The 16906-nt window shown below is 38.5% G+C and overlaps 1 protein-coding gene across 2 annotated transcripts in view; it reads left to right on the top strand.

The window, feature by feature from the left end:
- The window catches only part of PEX1 (peroxisomal biogenesis factor 1), a 73802-nt gene that overhangs the window by 9669 nt on the left and 47227 nt on the right, over nt 1-16906 (top strand). For both annotated transcript variants that reach the window (XM_004265606.4, XM_033420482.2), the window contains exons 4-8: nt 3391-3505; nt 3604-4370; nt 6256-6375; nt 16110-16233; nt 16465-16568. In XM_004265606.4, the coding sequence (XP_004265654.1) occupies nt 3391-3505; nt 3604-4370; nt 6256-6375; nt 16110-16233; nt 16465-16568 (1230 nt within the window). The remainder of the gene's footprint in view (nt 1-3390; nt 3506-3603; nt 4371-6255; nt 6376-16109; nt 16234-16464; nt 16569-16906) is intronic.

Raw genomic sequence — 16906 nt, 5'->3', positions numbered from 1 at the left:
GTATGTCTGTTTTTATACCAATACCACACTTTTGATTACTGTAGCTTTGTAGTATTGTCTGAGAGAGTTATGCCTCCTGCTTTTTTTTTTTTTAACCCCCTCAGGATTGCGTTGGCAATTCTGGGTCTTTCATGGTTCCATATAAATTTTTTGGATTATTTGTTCTAGTTCTGTGAAAAATGTCATGGGTAATTTGATAACGATTGCATAAAATCTGTTGCCTTATTGATTTTCTGACTAGAAGAACTGTCCATTGATGTGAGGGGGTGTTAAAAGTCTCTTACTATTATTGTATTCCCATCAATTTCTCCCTTTATGTCTGTTAGAATTTATTTTATGTATTTGGTGCTCCTATACTGGGTGCATATATATGCTGACAAGTGTAAAATCCTCTTCTTGTTTTGATCCTTTTGTCATTATATAGTTGCCTTCTTTATCTTTCTTTATAGCCTTTGTTTTTTTTTTTTTGCGGTACGCGGGCCTCTCAGTGCTGTGGCCTCTCCCGCTGTGGAGCACAGGCTCCGGACGCGCAGGCCCAGTGGCCATGGCCCACGGGCCCAGCCACTCCGCGGCATGTGGGATCCTCCCAGACCGGGGCACGAACCCGCGTCCCCCGCATCGGCAGGCGGACTCCCAACCACTGCGCCACCAGGGAAGCCCTAGCCTTTGTTTTAAAGTCTGTTTTTTCTGATATGAGTATTGTGACCCCCACTTGCTTTTCATTTCCTTTTGCACGAAATATCTTTTTGCATCCCCTCACTTTCAATCTTTGTGTGTCCTTTGCCCTAAGGTGGGTCTTTTGTAGGCAGCATATTGTAGGCTCTTGTTTTTTAATCCAGTCTGCGACTCTATATGCCTTTTGATTGGAGCATTTCGTCCACTGACATTTAAGGTAATTAGTGATACATATGTTATTTATTGCCATATTAAACCTTGTTTTTCAGTTGATTCTTTGCTTCTTCTTCCTTTTTGTTTCTCCTTTTGTGGTTTGATGATTTCCTTTTATTTTATGTTTGTGTTCTTTTCTTTTTGTGAATCTATTGTATGTTTTTGATTTGTGGTTGCCCTGTTTTTCAAGTATGTTAACCCCTTCCTATATCTGCTTGCTTAAGACTGATAGTCATATAGGCTTAAACACATTCTAAAAAACAAAAAAAAAGAATATTTTTTTGATGTCCTTTTTTACATCTTCATGTTTATCCTTTTGCTGTTCCTTGTATTTATCATCACTTTCACAGACAGGGTTTTTTTTTTTTCTCTCTTTTTGATCTATATACTGGCTAATTTAAGTGGTTTACTTTCCAATCATGATTTCTTCCTTCCCATATCTTCTTCTTTTCTATTTAGAAAAAGATCTTTTAATATTTCTTTTAGGATAGGTTTAGTACTGCTGTATTATTTTAGTTTTTGCTTGTCTGAAAAATTCTTTATTTTTCTTCCTATTCTAAATGATAATCTTGCTGGGTAGGATATTCTAGATGGCAGATTTTTCCCTTTCAAGACTTTGAATATATTTTGCCATTCCTTTCTGGCCTGCAGTGTATTTGTAGAGAAATCAGCTAATAGCCTTATGGAGGTTTCCTTGTAATTAACTCTTTGTTTTTCTCTTGCTGCCTTTAGAATCCTTTCTTCATCTTTAACTTTTGCCATTTTATTATAATATGTCTTGGTGTAGGTCTGTTTAGGTCCGTCTTGTTTCTGTGCTTCCTGTATTGGGATATGTTTCCTTCTTTAGGTTTCAGAAGTTTTCGCCATAATTTCTTCAAATACATTTTCAGTCCCCTTTTCTCTTTCTTCTTCTGGAATCTCTGTTATGCATAGATTGAGATGCTTTGTATTATAAGTCTCTAATACTGCTTTCATTTTTTTCATTAGGCTGTGCCTGCTGTTTTAATTGAGTAATTTCCATTATTCTGTCTTCCAGATCACTTATTCTGTCTTCTGCATTATTCATTCTGCTATTCATTGCCTTTAGCTCAGCTTTTGTCTCGGCAAATGAATTTTCTAATTTGTCTTGGCTCCTCCTTATAGTTTCTGTTTCCTTTTTACAGTACTCTGCACTTCTGTCTCTAGGCATTCTTAATTCCTTCAGTATTTTCATTACTCCCTTTTGAAGTCGGTGTCTGTTAGACTGAAGAAGTCTGTTTCCTTGTTTATTCCTTCAAGGGAATTCTCTTGGTCTTTCAACTGGGAGCATTTCCTCTGCTTCTTCATTTTGCTTATATTTCTCTTACTCTGTGAGTTTAGGAGAAACAGTTATCTCCTCTAGTCTTGGAGGGCTATTTATATGTGGAAGCATCCCTGCATAGCTTGTGTGGGTTTAATATTTTTTTGGCATGAGGGCTGTTTTTGGTTTGGGTGCTTGCCATCTCTTTCCTCAGTGTGCGCTGGCCATTATCCCCTTGATGGGACCATGCAGGTGCATGGCTCGCGCACGCTCCCAGGAGGGGAGGGGCAGCGGTTGGTGCCCAGGCGTGGGACACTTGGTGGCGGCAGCGGTCTGCACCTGCCTCTGCAGTCCAAGATGGCAGTGGCGGCTTGTACCCACCCCCCGAGTGCACATAGGCTGTACCCTGCTGCCTGAGAGTGCACATGTGGAGAAAGAAGCTCCAATGGTATTACTGCCCCTCTCCTTGCATGCCCCCCAACAATGGCACCTTAGCTCTCTGGCGGGCCCAGGCTTATTCCTGTACTCTCTCGGTTGTGGTGCACCACACCCTAGCCCCCCTCAGGCTGTCTTCATGCAGCCAACCCCAGTCCTCTGCCTAGGTCTGACCTCCAAAGCCCAAGCCTCAGCACCCAGCCCCCACCTGCCGCAGCGGACAAGCATCTCAGGCTGGGGAATGCTGGGCAGCACACTGACCGTCTGTGCAGGTCTCTCTCCGCTTTCCCCTCTGCAAACTGGTTGCTGCGCTCTCCTCCAAGGCTCTGAAGCTCCCCCTCTGTCCCAGCTGATCTCCCCACCAGTGAGGGGGCTTTCCAGTGTGTGGAAACCTTTCACAGTTCCCTCCCGGGAGCGCAGGTCATGTCATGATTCCTTTCTCTCTTTTTTTTTCTTTATTCTTTTGTCCTACACAGTTACATGGAGATTTTCTTGCCCTTTTGGAAATCTGTGGTGTTCTGCCAGCATTCACTAGATATTCTGTGAGAACCGTTCCACATGTTAGATGTATTTTTGATGTATTTGTGGGAGAAGGTGAGCTCCCTGTCCTGCTCCTTCACCATCTTGATCTGATCCTCCAACATATCAGTGTCTTTAGATTTCTCTTCTGTGTCTGGCATTATATATTCTGAGTTGGTTTGATTTATAAGAACGAGTTGAGATTTCCTTACTAGGCCTGGAATAGACAAAATGTAAAGTGAATTGATCTTTTTGTTTATTGATTCTAGGAGCTGCATGCTGCTTCCCTTGAACAGAATCTTCTAGATCAAATTCGAATAGTTTTTCCAAACGCCATTTTTCCTGTTTGGGTTGATCAGCAAGCTTACATATTTATCCGGATTGGTAGGTGCCATTGTAATATTTTCCATCATACTCTTCACAGTAGCACTGAATCCAAAGCAGAGGTAAATGCACACTAATGACCTTTATTTTCTACACAGTTGCACTAATACCAGCTGCTCCTTATGGAAGGCTGGAAACTGATAGCAAACTCCTTATTCAGCCAAAGACCCATGAAGCCAAAGAGAATACATTTTCAAAAGCAGATAATGCACATGGAAAATTTCATAATTATGGAGAAGACCAAAAAGGATTGACAAGAGAACTTCAAACCAAGCAACTTCAATCAAATACTGTAGGGTATACTGGGTCAAAAGAAACAGATTCAGAGGATACAATTGACTCATCATTAATACCAAGCTTATGGACTGTGATAGGAAGCATTTTTTCTTTTGGGTCTGAGAAGAAACAAGACACATCCTGGGGGTTAACTGAAATCAATGCATTCAAAAATGTGCAGTCAAAAGTTGTTCCTCTGGATAATATTTTCAGAGTATGTAAATCTCAGCCTCCCAGCATATGTAATGCATCAGCAACTTCTCTGTTTCACAAACATTATACCATTCATGTATTTCCATGGGACCAGGAATATTTTGATGTGGAGCCCAGCTTTACTGTGACCTATGGAAAGCTAGTTAAACTACTTTCTCCAAAGCAACAGCAAAGTAAAATGAAGCAAAATGTCCTGTCACCTGAAAAAGAGAAGCAGATGTCAGAACCACTAGATCAAAAACAGAGTAGCCCAGACCATAGTCAAGAAGGTGGCAATGCCTGTGTGCTAAAGGTAGTCTGGAATGGACTTGAGGAATTGGAGAATGCCATTAAATACACCAAAAACTTAGAAGCTCTTCATCTTGGGAAAGTTTGGGTTAGTATAAATCGTTTTTTTTAATTGAAATATAGTTGATTTACAATGTTGTGTTAATTTCTGGTGTACAGCAGATGGGTTAGTATAAATCTTATAATTGGGGAGGAAGTAATTTTATGTTGCTTGAACTTCCCCAAATTATGAACTAAAATAATATTTTATATACAAATTGAAAACCAGTATAATAAATAGTATCTAAAGTTCCTGCGGGGACACATTTCTGATTGCAGGGTAAAGTCCTTGTTTGGGTAGGGTTTGTGTATTTCCTGGCTAAGTAAACTTGGACCGGCATAAGCTAAGATTGGTACAGGCCCAGAGAGGTCAAAATTATTTGCCTGGGGTTATTAGCTAATAAGTAGAACTAGGATTCAAACCCAGGCGGGCTGACTCTTGAGTTCATGCTTTGATTGGAGTGCCCTACAAAGCCTCACATCTTTAATGCCTGCAGATGTGTTTCCCAGTTCTTGAAAGCAAGGGAAGGACTTGTTATGTATTGGGGGAAATGCCCAGTGTAGGGAGAGACCCACTACGTGAGATGACCTGGATTCAGATGTACCCAGAAGGTCCTTACCCTGCTGGTATTGGCTCTTTAACTTGTGTGTGATGGAGAGCAAAGTAGAGCAGCTAGCGTTTCACCTTCTCATCCTGGCCTCAAATATTTTTTTTTAAGGTTTTTTTTTTGATGCAGACCATTTTTAAAAGTCTTTATTGAATTTGTTACAATATTGCTTCTGTTTTATGTTTTGGTTTTTTGGCCACAAAGCATGTGGGATCCTAGCTCCCCAACCAGGGATTGAACCCACACCCCCTGCATTGGAAGGTAAAGTTGTTTTTTTTTGTTTTTTTTTTGCGGTACGCGGGCCTCTCACTGCTGTGGCCTCTCCCGTTGCGGAGCACAGGCTCCGGATGCGCAGGCTCAGCGGCCATGGCTCACGGGCCCAGCCGCTCCGCGGCACGTGGGATCCCCCCAGTCCGGGTCACAAACCCGTGTCCCCTGCATCAGCAGGTGGACTCTCAACCACTGCACCGTCAGGGAAGCCCAGAAGGTGAAGTTTTAACCACTGGACTGTCAGGGAAATCCCTGGCCTCAAATATTAACACGAATTTTATATGGAATGAGTCACCAGCCCCCTTTATTTGAACCTAATTTTGAACGATTGTGAAATGAAACTTCAGGGTGAGAAGGGAGGAAATTGTTAGGACAGGGAAAAACAATGGGAAGGAAAGGGGGTCTCCTTTGTAGGTTTCTTTTACTCTCACAGTTTTACCTATGACCTTTATGTAGGCGACTTACAAAATTTTAATCTCTTAGCCTACACCATTTTCTAAAGCTCCAACGATGCCTCATATTTTCTGTTAGCTCTAATCTCTTACTTAAGAAGATCCCACTGCATCTTCAAAATCAAATTGTCTAACACTGAACTTACTATGACTTATCTCTTTCTATTAATGGTTCTGCCATTAGGTAGGAAATACCATTATTTCCTTGATATTACATGGTGAGGACGGGGTGAAAAAGGGATAATGGTCAAGTCCTGGAGAGCAGGTAAGATGGCAGTGAGGAGCCTGCACTTCCCATTCTGCTTTAAAGGTTGGGAGAATGACCAGTGAGGCGTGGCTGTAGCTGCCATCAGGTACTCAAACAGGCTTGACTGGATAGATCAAAACTGATCACCTTCTGAAGAGGATGTTAAACAAATGTAGGGGAAAAATTGAAATGTGTTATAACAGTACCTGAACACCCATCTGGTTATATTATAAATCATGATAGCGTCTATCGTTCGCCTGAATTGATAGAAGTTAACATCAGTATTTATGCTATGGAGTATTTCTTAATCAAGCTTTTAACATATTTATATTTTTTATTTATTTTTATATATTTCAGATCCCAGATGACCTGAGAAAGAGGCTAAATATAGAAATGCATGCAGTAGTCAGAATAACTCCAGTGGAAATTACCCCTAAAATTCCAAGATTTCTAAAATTACAACCTAGAGAAAACTTAGTGAGTTCAGATTTATATGTTACATCACAGTTTTACATGTGTTGTAAAATTTCTAGTTGCTTTAGTTAAGTAATAAGAATGTACTCCTTTATGCTAGAAGGGCAAGGAAGTCTTTTTTTCTTTTTATTTTATTGTAAAATATATATAAGATAAAATGCTATTGTAACCATTTTTAAGTGTGCAGTTCAGTGGCATTAAGTACATTTATAATGCTGTGAAATCATCACCACTATCTATTTCCAAAACTTTTCCATCACCCCAAGCAGAAACTCTGTGCCTGTTAAGCCATCACTCCCCATCCTTCCCTCCCCCAGTTCCTGGTAACCTCTCATCTGTATTCAGTCTCTGTGAATTTACTTATTCTAGATCTTATATGTAAGTGGAATCATACAATATTTGCCCTTTGTGTCTTGCTTATTTCATTTAACATGTTTTCAGGGTTCATCCACACTATAGCATATATCAGAACTTCATTCCTATTTATGGCTAAATAATATTCCATTGTATGTATATACCACATTTTGTTTATCCATTCATCTGTTGATGGACACGGGTTATTTCTGCCTTTTTAACTATTGTGAATAGTGCTGCTGTGGATGTTTATGTACAAGTACTTGTTTGAGTCCCTGCTTTCAGTTCTTTTGGGTACATACCTAGGAGTTGAATTGCTGGGTCATATGGCAATTCTGTGTTTAACTTTTTGAGAAACCAAGGAGTCTTTAATAAGCAATACACATATAAATTGTGCCAATGCAAATATGGATAATTTGGCTTTTAAAAGTTTGGTATTTTTGCTACATCTGGGTAATCTTTAAAAAAATTCTCATATGTTTTGGTATTAACATTGCAGCATAAAAGAGAGCTAGATTGTTTTACTTTTCAACACTGTTAATTTAGTAGAAACTGATATGGTCAGGAAATGAGGTATGGAACTTAACTTTAAAATCTTTTTAATAGGGTATCATCATCTGTACCAGTTTAGATTACCAGTTCTCAGAGAATTATAATACAGGAAAATTATTATATGTTTAAAAAATTCCAGACATAATTTAATCCTTCTCTGATAATTTGAGTGATACTTCTGGATCCTCTGGATATCGATGGTCATTATGTCAGGGTCATTATATAACCATTTTAACAGATCTTTCTACTTGATGAAACCCCAGGTAAGATAGCTTATATTTTGTGACTAGAGAAGAAGAAAACAAATAGAATAAATGCCATTTCCATAATAGTATGCAACTGAGCATTTAACACATTGGCTGAACAGTATACAGTGATTTGTAGTTTTCTTTGAACTTTTTGGTTATTGATCTTAGGTTTTTTTAAAATTTTTATTTTATATTACAGTTGATTTACAATGTTTCATTAGTTTCAGATGTATAGCAAAGCGATTCAGTTATACATATATCCATTCTTTTTCAGATTCTTTTCCCGTATAGGTTATAACAGAATATTGAGTGAGTTCCCTGTGCTATACAATAGGTCCTTGTGGATTATCTATTTTATATATAGTAGTGTGTATATGTTAATGCCAAACTCCTAATTTATCCCTCCCCCCCACCTTTCCCCTTGGTAACCATGTTTGTTTTCGAAGTGTGTGAGTCTGTTTCTGTTTTGTAAATAAGTTCATTTGTATCATTTTATTAGATTCCACATATAAGTGATATCATATGATATTTGTCTTTCTCTGTCTGACTTACTTCACTTAGTACGATAATCTCTAGGTCTATCCATGTTGCTGCAATGGCATTATTTCATTCTTTTTTATGGCTTTTTAAATATATTCCATTGTATATATATATATCACATCTTTATCCATTGCTCTGTCGAAGGACATTTAGGTTGCTTCCATGTCTTGGCTATTGTAAATAGTGCTACAGTGAACATTGGGGTGCATGTATCTTTTCAAATTAGGGTTTTCTCTGGATATATGCCCAGGAGTGGGTGGGATTGCTGGATCATATGGTAGTTCTATTTTTTGGAGGTTTTAAGGAACCTTCATATGTTCTCCACAATGGTTGTACCAATTTACATTCACACCAACAGTGTAGGAGGGTTCCCTTTTCTCAACACTGTCTCCAGCATTCATTGTTTGTAGACTTTTTGATGATGGCTCTTCTGACCAATGTGAGGTGATACCTCATTGTAATTTTGATTTGCATGTCTCTAATAGTGATGTTGACCACCTTTTCATGTACTTTTTGGCCACCTGTATGTCTTGTTCGGAGAAAGGTCTATTTAGATCTTTTCTACTCATTTTTTGATTGGGTTGGTGGGTTTTTTTGTTTTTTTGTTTTTTGTTTGATATTGAGCTGCATGGACTGTTTGTATGTTTTGGACATTAATCCCTTGTGGGTTGCATCACTTGCAAATATTTTCTCTCATTCTGTGCGTTGTCTTTTTGTTTTGTTTATGGTTTCCTTTGCTGTGCAAAAGCTTTTAAGTTTAATTAGGTCCCATTTTTGTTTTTATTTTCATTACTCTAGGAAGTAGATTCAAAAAGATATTGCTGCGATTTATGTCAGAGAGTGTTCTCCCTTTGTTTTCCTCTAAGAATTTTATAGTGTCCAATCTTACATTTAGCTTTTTAATCCATTTTGACTTTACTTATTTTTTTATTTTTTTGCGGTACGCGGGCCTCTTACTGTTGTGGCCTCTCCCACTGCGGAGCACAGGCTCTGGACACGCAGGCTCCGCGGCCATGGCTCACGGGCCCAGCTGCTCCACGGCATGTGGGACCTTCCCAGACTGGGGCACGAACCCGTGTCCCCTGCATCGGCAGGCGGACTCTTAACCACTGCCCCACCAGGGAAGCCCCATTTTGACTTTATTTTTATGTATGGTGTTAGAGAATGTCTAGTTTAATTCTTTTATATGTAGCTGTTTAGTTTTCCCAGCACCACTTATTGAGACTGTTTTTTCTCCATTGTATATTCTTGTCTCCTTTGTCATAGGTTAATTGACCATAGGTGCATGGGTTTATTTCTGGACATTCTATCCTGTTCCATTGATCTATATTTCTGGTTTTGTGCTAGTAACATACTGTTTTGATTATTGTAGCTTTGTGTTATAGTCGGAAGTCAGGGAGCCTGATTCCTCCAGCTCCGTTTTTCTTTCTCAGGATTGCTTTGTCTATTTGGGGTCTTCTGTGTTTCCATAAAAATTTAAATATTTTTTGTTCTACTTCTGTGAAAAATGCCATTGGTAATTTAATAGGGATTGCATTGAATCTGTATATTGCCTTGGGTAGTATAGTCATTTTGACAATATTGACTCTTCCAGTCCAAGAACATGGTATATCTTTCCATCTGGTTGTGTCATCTTTGATTTCCTTCATCAGTGTCTTATAGTTTTCAGAACAGAGGTCTTTTATCTCCTTAGGTATGTGTATTCCTATGGTAAATGGGATTGTTTCCTTAATTTCTCCTTCTGATCTTTTGTTTTTAGTGTATATAAATAAGAGATTTGTGTGTATTAATTTTGTATCCTACAACTTTACCGAATTCATTGGTGAGTTCTAGTAGTTTTCTGGTAGCCTCTTTAGGATTTTCTATGTATAGTATCATGTCTTCTGCAACAGTTTTACTTCTTTTCTAATTTGGATTCCTTTTCTTTTTCTTTTCTGATTGCCATGGCTAGGACTTTCAGAACTATGTTTAAAAAAAAAAAATGGCTAGACTGGGCATCCTTGTCTTGTTCCTGATCTTAGAGGAAATTGCTTTCAGCTTTTCACCATTGATGACGATGTTAGCTGTGGGTTTGTCATATATAGCTTTTATTATTTTGAGGTAGGTTCCCTCTGTGCCCACTTTCTGGAGAGTTTTTATCATACATGGGTGTTGAATTTTGTCAAAAGCTTTTTTGCATCCATTGAGATGATCATATGTTTTTTATTTTTCAGTTTGTTAATGTGGTCTGTCACACTAATTGATTTGTGGATATTGAAAAATCCTTACATCCCTGAGATAAATCCCACTTGATCATGGTGTATGATCCTTTTAATGTATTGTTGAATTCAGTTTGCTAGTGTTTTGTAGAGGACTATTGCATCTGTGTTCATCAGTGATATTAACCTGAAATTTTATTTTTTTGTGATATCTTTGGTTTTGGTATGAGGGTGATGGTGGCCTCATAGAATGAGTTTGGGAATGTTCCTTCCTCTGCAACCTTTTGGAATAGTTTCAGAAGGATAAGTGTTAACTCTTTTCTAAATGTTTGATAGAATTTGCCTGTGAAGCCATCTGGTCCTCAACTTTTGTTTGTTGGAAGTTTTAAAATCACAGTTTAAATTTCAGTGCTTGTGGTTGGTCTGTTCATATTTTCTGTTTCTTCCTGGTTCAGTCTTAGAAGATTGTACCTGTCTAAGCATTTGTCCATTTCTTCTAGGTTGTCCATTTTATTGGTGTATAGTTGCTTGTAGTAGTCTCTTACAATCCTTTGTATTGCTGTGGTGTCCATTGTAACTTTTTTTTATTTCTAATTTTATTGATTTGAGCCCTCCTTTTTTTTCTTGATGAGTCTGACTAAAGATTTACCATTTTTGTTTATCTTTTCAAAGAACCAGTTTTAGTTTCATTGATCTTTTCTGTTGTTTTCTTTGTCTCTATTTCACTTACTTCTGCTCTGCTCTTTATGGTTTTTTTCCTTCTACTGACTTTGGGTTTTGTTTGTTGTTCTTTCTCTAGCTGCTTTAGGTGTCACGTTAGGTAGTTTATTTGAGATTTTTCTTGTTTCCAAGGTAGGATTGTATTGCCATAAACTTCCCTCTTAGAACTGCTTTTGCTGCGTCCCATAGGTTTTGGATTGTCATGCTTTTTTTTTCATTTGTCTCTAGGTATTTTTTGATTTCCTCTTTGATTTTTTTTCAGTGATCCATTGGTTGTTTAGTAGCATATTGTTTAGCCTCCATGTGTTTGTGTTTTTTTACAGTTATTTTCTTGTAGTGAACTTCTAATCTCATAGCATTGTGGTGGAAAAGATGCTTGATATGATTTCAATTTTCTTAAATTTACTGAGCCTTGCTTTGTGTCCCAGCATGTGCTCAATCCTGGAGAATGTTCCATGTGCACTTGAAAAGATTGTGTATTCTGCTGCTTTTGGATGGAAGGTCTATAAATATCAATTAAGTCCATCTGGTCTAATGTGGCATTTAAGGCCTGTGTTTCCTTATTGATTTTGTGTCTGGATGATCTGTCCACTGATGAAAGTGGGTTGTTAAAGTTCCTCACTATTATTGTGGTACTGTCGATTTCTCCTTTTATGGCTATTATTATTTGCCGTATGTATTGAGGTGCTTCTGTGTTGGGTGCATATATAATTACAATTGTTATATCTTCTTCTTGGATTGATCCCTTGATCATTAATGTAGTGTCCTTCTTTGTCTCTTGTAACATTCTTTATTTTAACGTCTATTTTGTCTGATATGAGTATTACTACTCCAGCTTTCTTTTGATTTCCATTTGCATGGAATGCCTTTTTCCATCCCCTCACTTTCAGTCTGTGTGTCCCTAGATCTGAAGTGGGTCTCTTGTAGACAGCATATATACAGGTCTTGTATTTGTATCCATTCAGCCTGTCTGTGTCTTTTGGTTGGAGCATTTAATCCATTTATCAATACATTTAAGGTAATTGTCAATATGTATGTCCTTATTGCCATTTTGTTAATTGTTTTGGATTTGTTTTTGTAGGTCTTTTTTCTTCCTTTCCTCTTGTGTTCTCGTGTGATTTGATGGCTATCTTTAGTGTTGTGTTTGGATTGCTTTTTTTTTGTGCGTATCTATTGTAGATTTTTGGTTTGCAGTTCCCATGAGGGGTTTTTGTTGTTGTTATTGTTGTTGTTGTTTGCGGTATGCGGGCCTCTCACTGTTGTGGCCTCTCCCGTTGCGGAGCACAGGCTCCGGATGTGCAGGCTCAGCGGCCATGGCTCATGGGCCTAACCACTCGGCAGCATGTGGGATCTTCCCGGACTGGGGCACGAACCCATGTCCCCTGCATCGTCAGGCGGACTCTCATCCACTGCGCCACCAGGGAAGCCCTCCCATGAGGTTTTGATATAGCAGTGTATATATATACGAGATTGTTTTCAGTTGCTGCTCTCTTAACTTCAAATGTATTTTCAGTATGCTGCATTTTTGCTCTCCTCTTCTCATGATTGCTGGTTTTGGTATCCTGTTTGTATGTGGATGATTTCCTACCTTTGCTCTATGTTTGCCTTTACCTTTGAGCTATCCTATTTATAAATTTTCTTGTTTCTAGTTGTGGCCTTTTCTTTTCCATCTAGAGAAGTTCCTTGAGCATTTGTTGTAAAGCTGATTTGGTGTTGCTGAATTCTCTAAGCTTTTGCTTGTCTGTAAAGCTTTTGATTTCTCCGTCGAATGTGAACAAGAGCCTTGCTAGGTAGAATGTTCTTGGTTGTACGTTTTTCCCTCTCATCATTTTAAATATATTGTGCCACTGCCTTCTGGCCTACAGAGTTTCTGCTGAAAAATCAGCTAATAACCTTATGAGGATGCCCTTGTATGTTATTTGTTGCTTTCCCCTTGTTGCTTTTAATATTTTCTCTTTGCCTTTAAATTTTGTCAATTTGATTAACATGTGTCTCGCTGTGTTCCTGCTTGGGTTTATTCTGCCTGGGACTCTCTGTGCTTTGTGGACTTGAGTGAGTGTTTCCTTTCCCATTAGTTAAGGAAGTTTTCAGCTATTATCTCTTCAAATATTTTCTCAGGCCCTTTCTCTCTTCTCCTTCTGGGACCCCTATAATGTGAATGTTGGTGCTTTTAATGTTGTCCCAGAGGTCCCTTAGACTGTCCTCATTTCTCTTCATTCTTTTTTCTTTATTCTGCTCTGCGGCAGTGATTTCCTCCAATCTGTCTTCCAGCTCACTTGTTCATTCTTTTGCCTCATTTATTCTGCTATTGATTCTTTCTAGTGTATTTTTCATTTCAGTTATTGTATCGTACATCTATTTGTTTTTTCAAGCTTCTAGCTCTTTGTTAATCATTTCTTGTACCCTCTCAGTCTGTGCCTCTATTCTTTTTTCGAGTTTTTGGATCTTCTTTACTATTATTACTCTGAATTCTTTCTCAGGTATATTGCCTATCTCCACTTCACTTAGTTGTTCTTCTGGGGTTTTATCTTTTCCCTTTGTCTGGAACAGATTTCTCTGCTGTGTCATATTTTCTAATGTTCTGTGTTTGTGGTCTCTGTTCTCAGGCTACAGGATTGTAGTTCTTCTTGTTTCTGGTGTCTGCCCCCTGCTGGGTGAGGTTGGTCCAGGGGCTTCTGCAGGCTTCCTGGTGGGAGGGACTAGTGCCTGCCCCCTGGTGGGTGGAGCTGGATTTTGTGCCTCTAGTGGGCAGGGCTGTGTCAAGAGGTGTGTTTAGAGATGGCTGTGGGCTCAGGAAGACTTTAGGCAGCCTCTCTGCTCATGGGTGGGGCTGTGTTCCCACCCTGTTGGTTGTTTGGCCTGAGGCGTCCCAGCAGTGGAGCCTGCAGGCTGTTGGGTGAGGCCAGGTCTCAGTGCCAAAAGGTGACCTCTGGGAGAGCTCATGCCATGAATATTCCCTGGGGCCTCTGCCACCAGTGTCCTTGCCCCCACAGTGAGCCACAGCCAACCCCCCACCTCCCCAGGAAACTCTCTAAGACCCGCAGGTGGGTCTGGCCCAGGTTCCCATGGCGTCACTGTTTTGTTCTGGGTCCCAGTGCATGTGAAACCTTGTGTGCACCCTCCAAGAGTAGAGTCTCTGTTTCCCCCAGTCCTGTGGAGCTCCTGCACTTAAGCCCCACTGGCCTTCAAAGCCAAGTACTCTGGTGGCTCCTCCTCCCAATGCCAGACCCCCAGGCTGGGCAGCCTGACATGGGGCTCCGAACTCTCACTCCTGTGGGAGAACCTCTGCAATATAATTATTTTCCAGTTTGTGGCTCACCTACCCGGCGGGTATGGAACTTGAGTATATTGCAAAAGCACTCCTCCTGCCATCTCGTTGTGGCTTCTTTATCTTTGGGTATAGAATATCTTTTTTGGTAGGTTCTAGTCTTTTCTGTAGATGGTTATATAACAGTTGTGATTTGGGTGTTTCCTTGAGAGGAAGGTGAGCTCAAGTTCTTCTGCTCCACCATCTTGTCTCTGTCTAGTTGCTCAGTATCTTTTTTAAAAATATGTGAAGGAAATTTAACATTGTCTTGATAACTGCAGGATTTTCAAAGTCAGATATTTTGCTTTCTATATATATTACCTTGATATTCTTAAGAAATCTTTAAACATGTAGACCATATTATAAAAGTCTTTGGAACAGGGAACTTCCATGGCTCTTGACTTTTTTTAAGTTTTCTTTTTTAAGTTTACAGGAGCTCTGCTTTTACCTCGGTTATTGATCTTGGTGTGTTTTTTTTTCAAAATTTAGGTCTTATGTACAAAAATAATTAGCCACTGCTCATTGTTTTTTTGTTTTTTTCTGGTGTCAGGAATGGAATATTACTACCGAATTTCTTTCCTGTCCTGAGTTGCATACTTTAGTGGAAGCTTTATGACCTTGGAAGGTCTCTCTGGGCTGATCATATCACTTAGGACTTAAGGATGTTTGATTCTAGAGGAACTATGAGTTGCTTTCTGATCCTAAAAGTATTGATTTTAAATAGTTTTCATTTTATGACTTCCTTTAGGTCTTTAATCCCATTGCACAATAATATTCAAAGAAGTAACTGACTATTTCTGTGATTTTTAAGAATGGGAAAATGATGCCTTAGCTTAGCTTAGCTTGCTTTTGGTGGTAAACATATTCTCAACTGACCTTAATCAGTGGATCTAAGCTTGACTCTGAATAAAGAGAGATAACAGAAATGGACCAGTTGAGAAATGGTAGAATAGAGGTTTATTTTCCTAGGCAGATATTATCTTTCATATATGAATTTTTGTTATTCCCTTTTTAATTTCAAATAGATTTTTAAAACTTAATGTTAATCTAAAAGCATCAAAAATTAGCAGTGTTTTTCTCAGAATTTCTTAATACCTTTTGAACAATTTATTAACACTCTACTTGTTGAGTACATCGGCCATATTAACAGAAAAAAAAAGTGACACTAACATATAAAAAGTTTATTTTTCTCATGCGCAAAGAAGTTTGGAGGAGCTCAACGGGGTTAAACCATGTAACCAAGGATCTAGGCTCCTTTGGTCTTTTTCTTCTGCCATCTTTAGCCTTTGCCTCTCCTCCTCTTAGATGCAAGACATTTGCAGTAGTAATAGGTATCACGTCTGCATTCTTGGCAGCAGAAGGAAAGGCACAGAGCAGAATTCTTCTCCTTGCAAGGTTTCTCTACCTTTTAATTAGGAAGAGAAGGCTTTCCCATGGATTGCTGATTGTAAAGCATTGGCCAGAGTGCAGCCAGATGCATGCACACACAGTTCCAAGCTGGGAGTAGAGGAGTTTGCTCTCCCACTGTAGAGTTTGCTCTACAGTAGAGGGAGGCAAGGGAGAATGGGGTTGGAATGGTTATCAAGTGAGCTAGATTATGGTGTGTGTATCACTGGGCATAGAGAAAAGGAGCATTTAAAACTTTGCCACTTGTGTAAATGTTTCTTCAGGCTGTGCTGTACTCGTACTGTAATGTCAAATCCCAAATCTGTGCCTATGAACATCATTTTATTGGCAAGATAAGGTGTTAAAATAAGAATGTTAAGGTTAAGTTCATGTATTAGAATATCATTACTGTTCTTTCCTTTCCTCTGGCAGCTTAAAGACATAAGTGAAGAAGACATAAAAACTGTGTTCTATTCATGGGTACAGCAGTCTACTACTACCACACTTCCTCTGATAGTATCAGAGGAAGAATATATTAAGTTGGAAATGAAAGATGGTGAGTATATTTTATTTGTTATTTCAATATTTTTTCTATTAAAGAAGTCAGAAAAATTTTCATTGTTTTTCCAACTTGTGATATGTATGAACAGGAAACCTAATAATGATAATTAAACAGTAGATTTTACGTATCAAAGAACGCCTCTGTTTAAATTTAAATAAATTTAAATTTTAAATTATTTCATCTCAGCTTTAGTACTAACTACATTTATTACCTTCCTTTTAATAGGGTTGAAGGAGTTTTCTCTGAATATAGTTCATTCTTGGGAAAAGGAAAAAGAAGAAACTCTTTTTCTGTTGAGTACCAATCTGCTACAGAAGATGACAATACAAGTAATGACATACTATTGAATATTTAATGAAATAATATTTTCACATGTGATTGATTCTAAAGTATGAATTTACCTGTTACATTGCATCCTAAAGTGTATTAGAAACTTGAATGGTAAGAGTAAGGAATAACTTGGCTTAAAATATTTTATTCTATAATCTCTTTAACTTATCTAAACAAATTGTTGATTTATCCTAAATTTGAAATTGATGCCTCCACACAATTAAGTTTTAAGAATAGAATTGATCGTGTTAACTGGCAAGTGGATCATGATTTTAAAATCTTTTAGTACTGAAATAAATGAAAACTTAGCTTGGGGGTTTAATTTTTTTAATTCATA

The sequence above is a fragment of the Orcinus orca genome, chromosome 9, assembly GCF_937001465.1.
Source record: "Orcinus orca chromosome 9, mOrcOrc1.1, whole genome shotgun sequence".
NCBI classification, from domain to species: domain Eukaryota; kingdom Metazoa; phylum Chordata; class Mammalia; order Artiodactyla; family Delphinidae; genus Orcinus; species Orcinus orca.
Note: the sequence above shows the minus strand (reverse complement) of the source record. Positions and strands in the feature narration are given on the sequence as shown.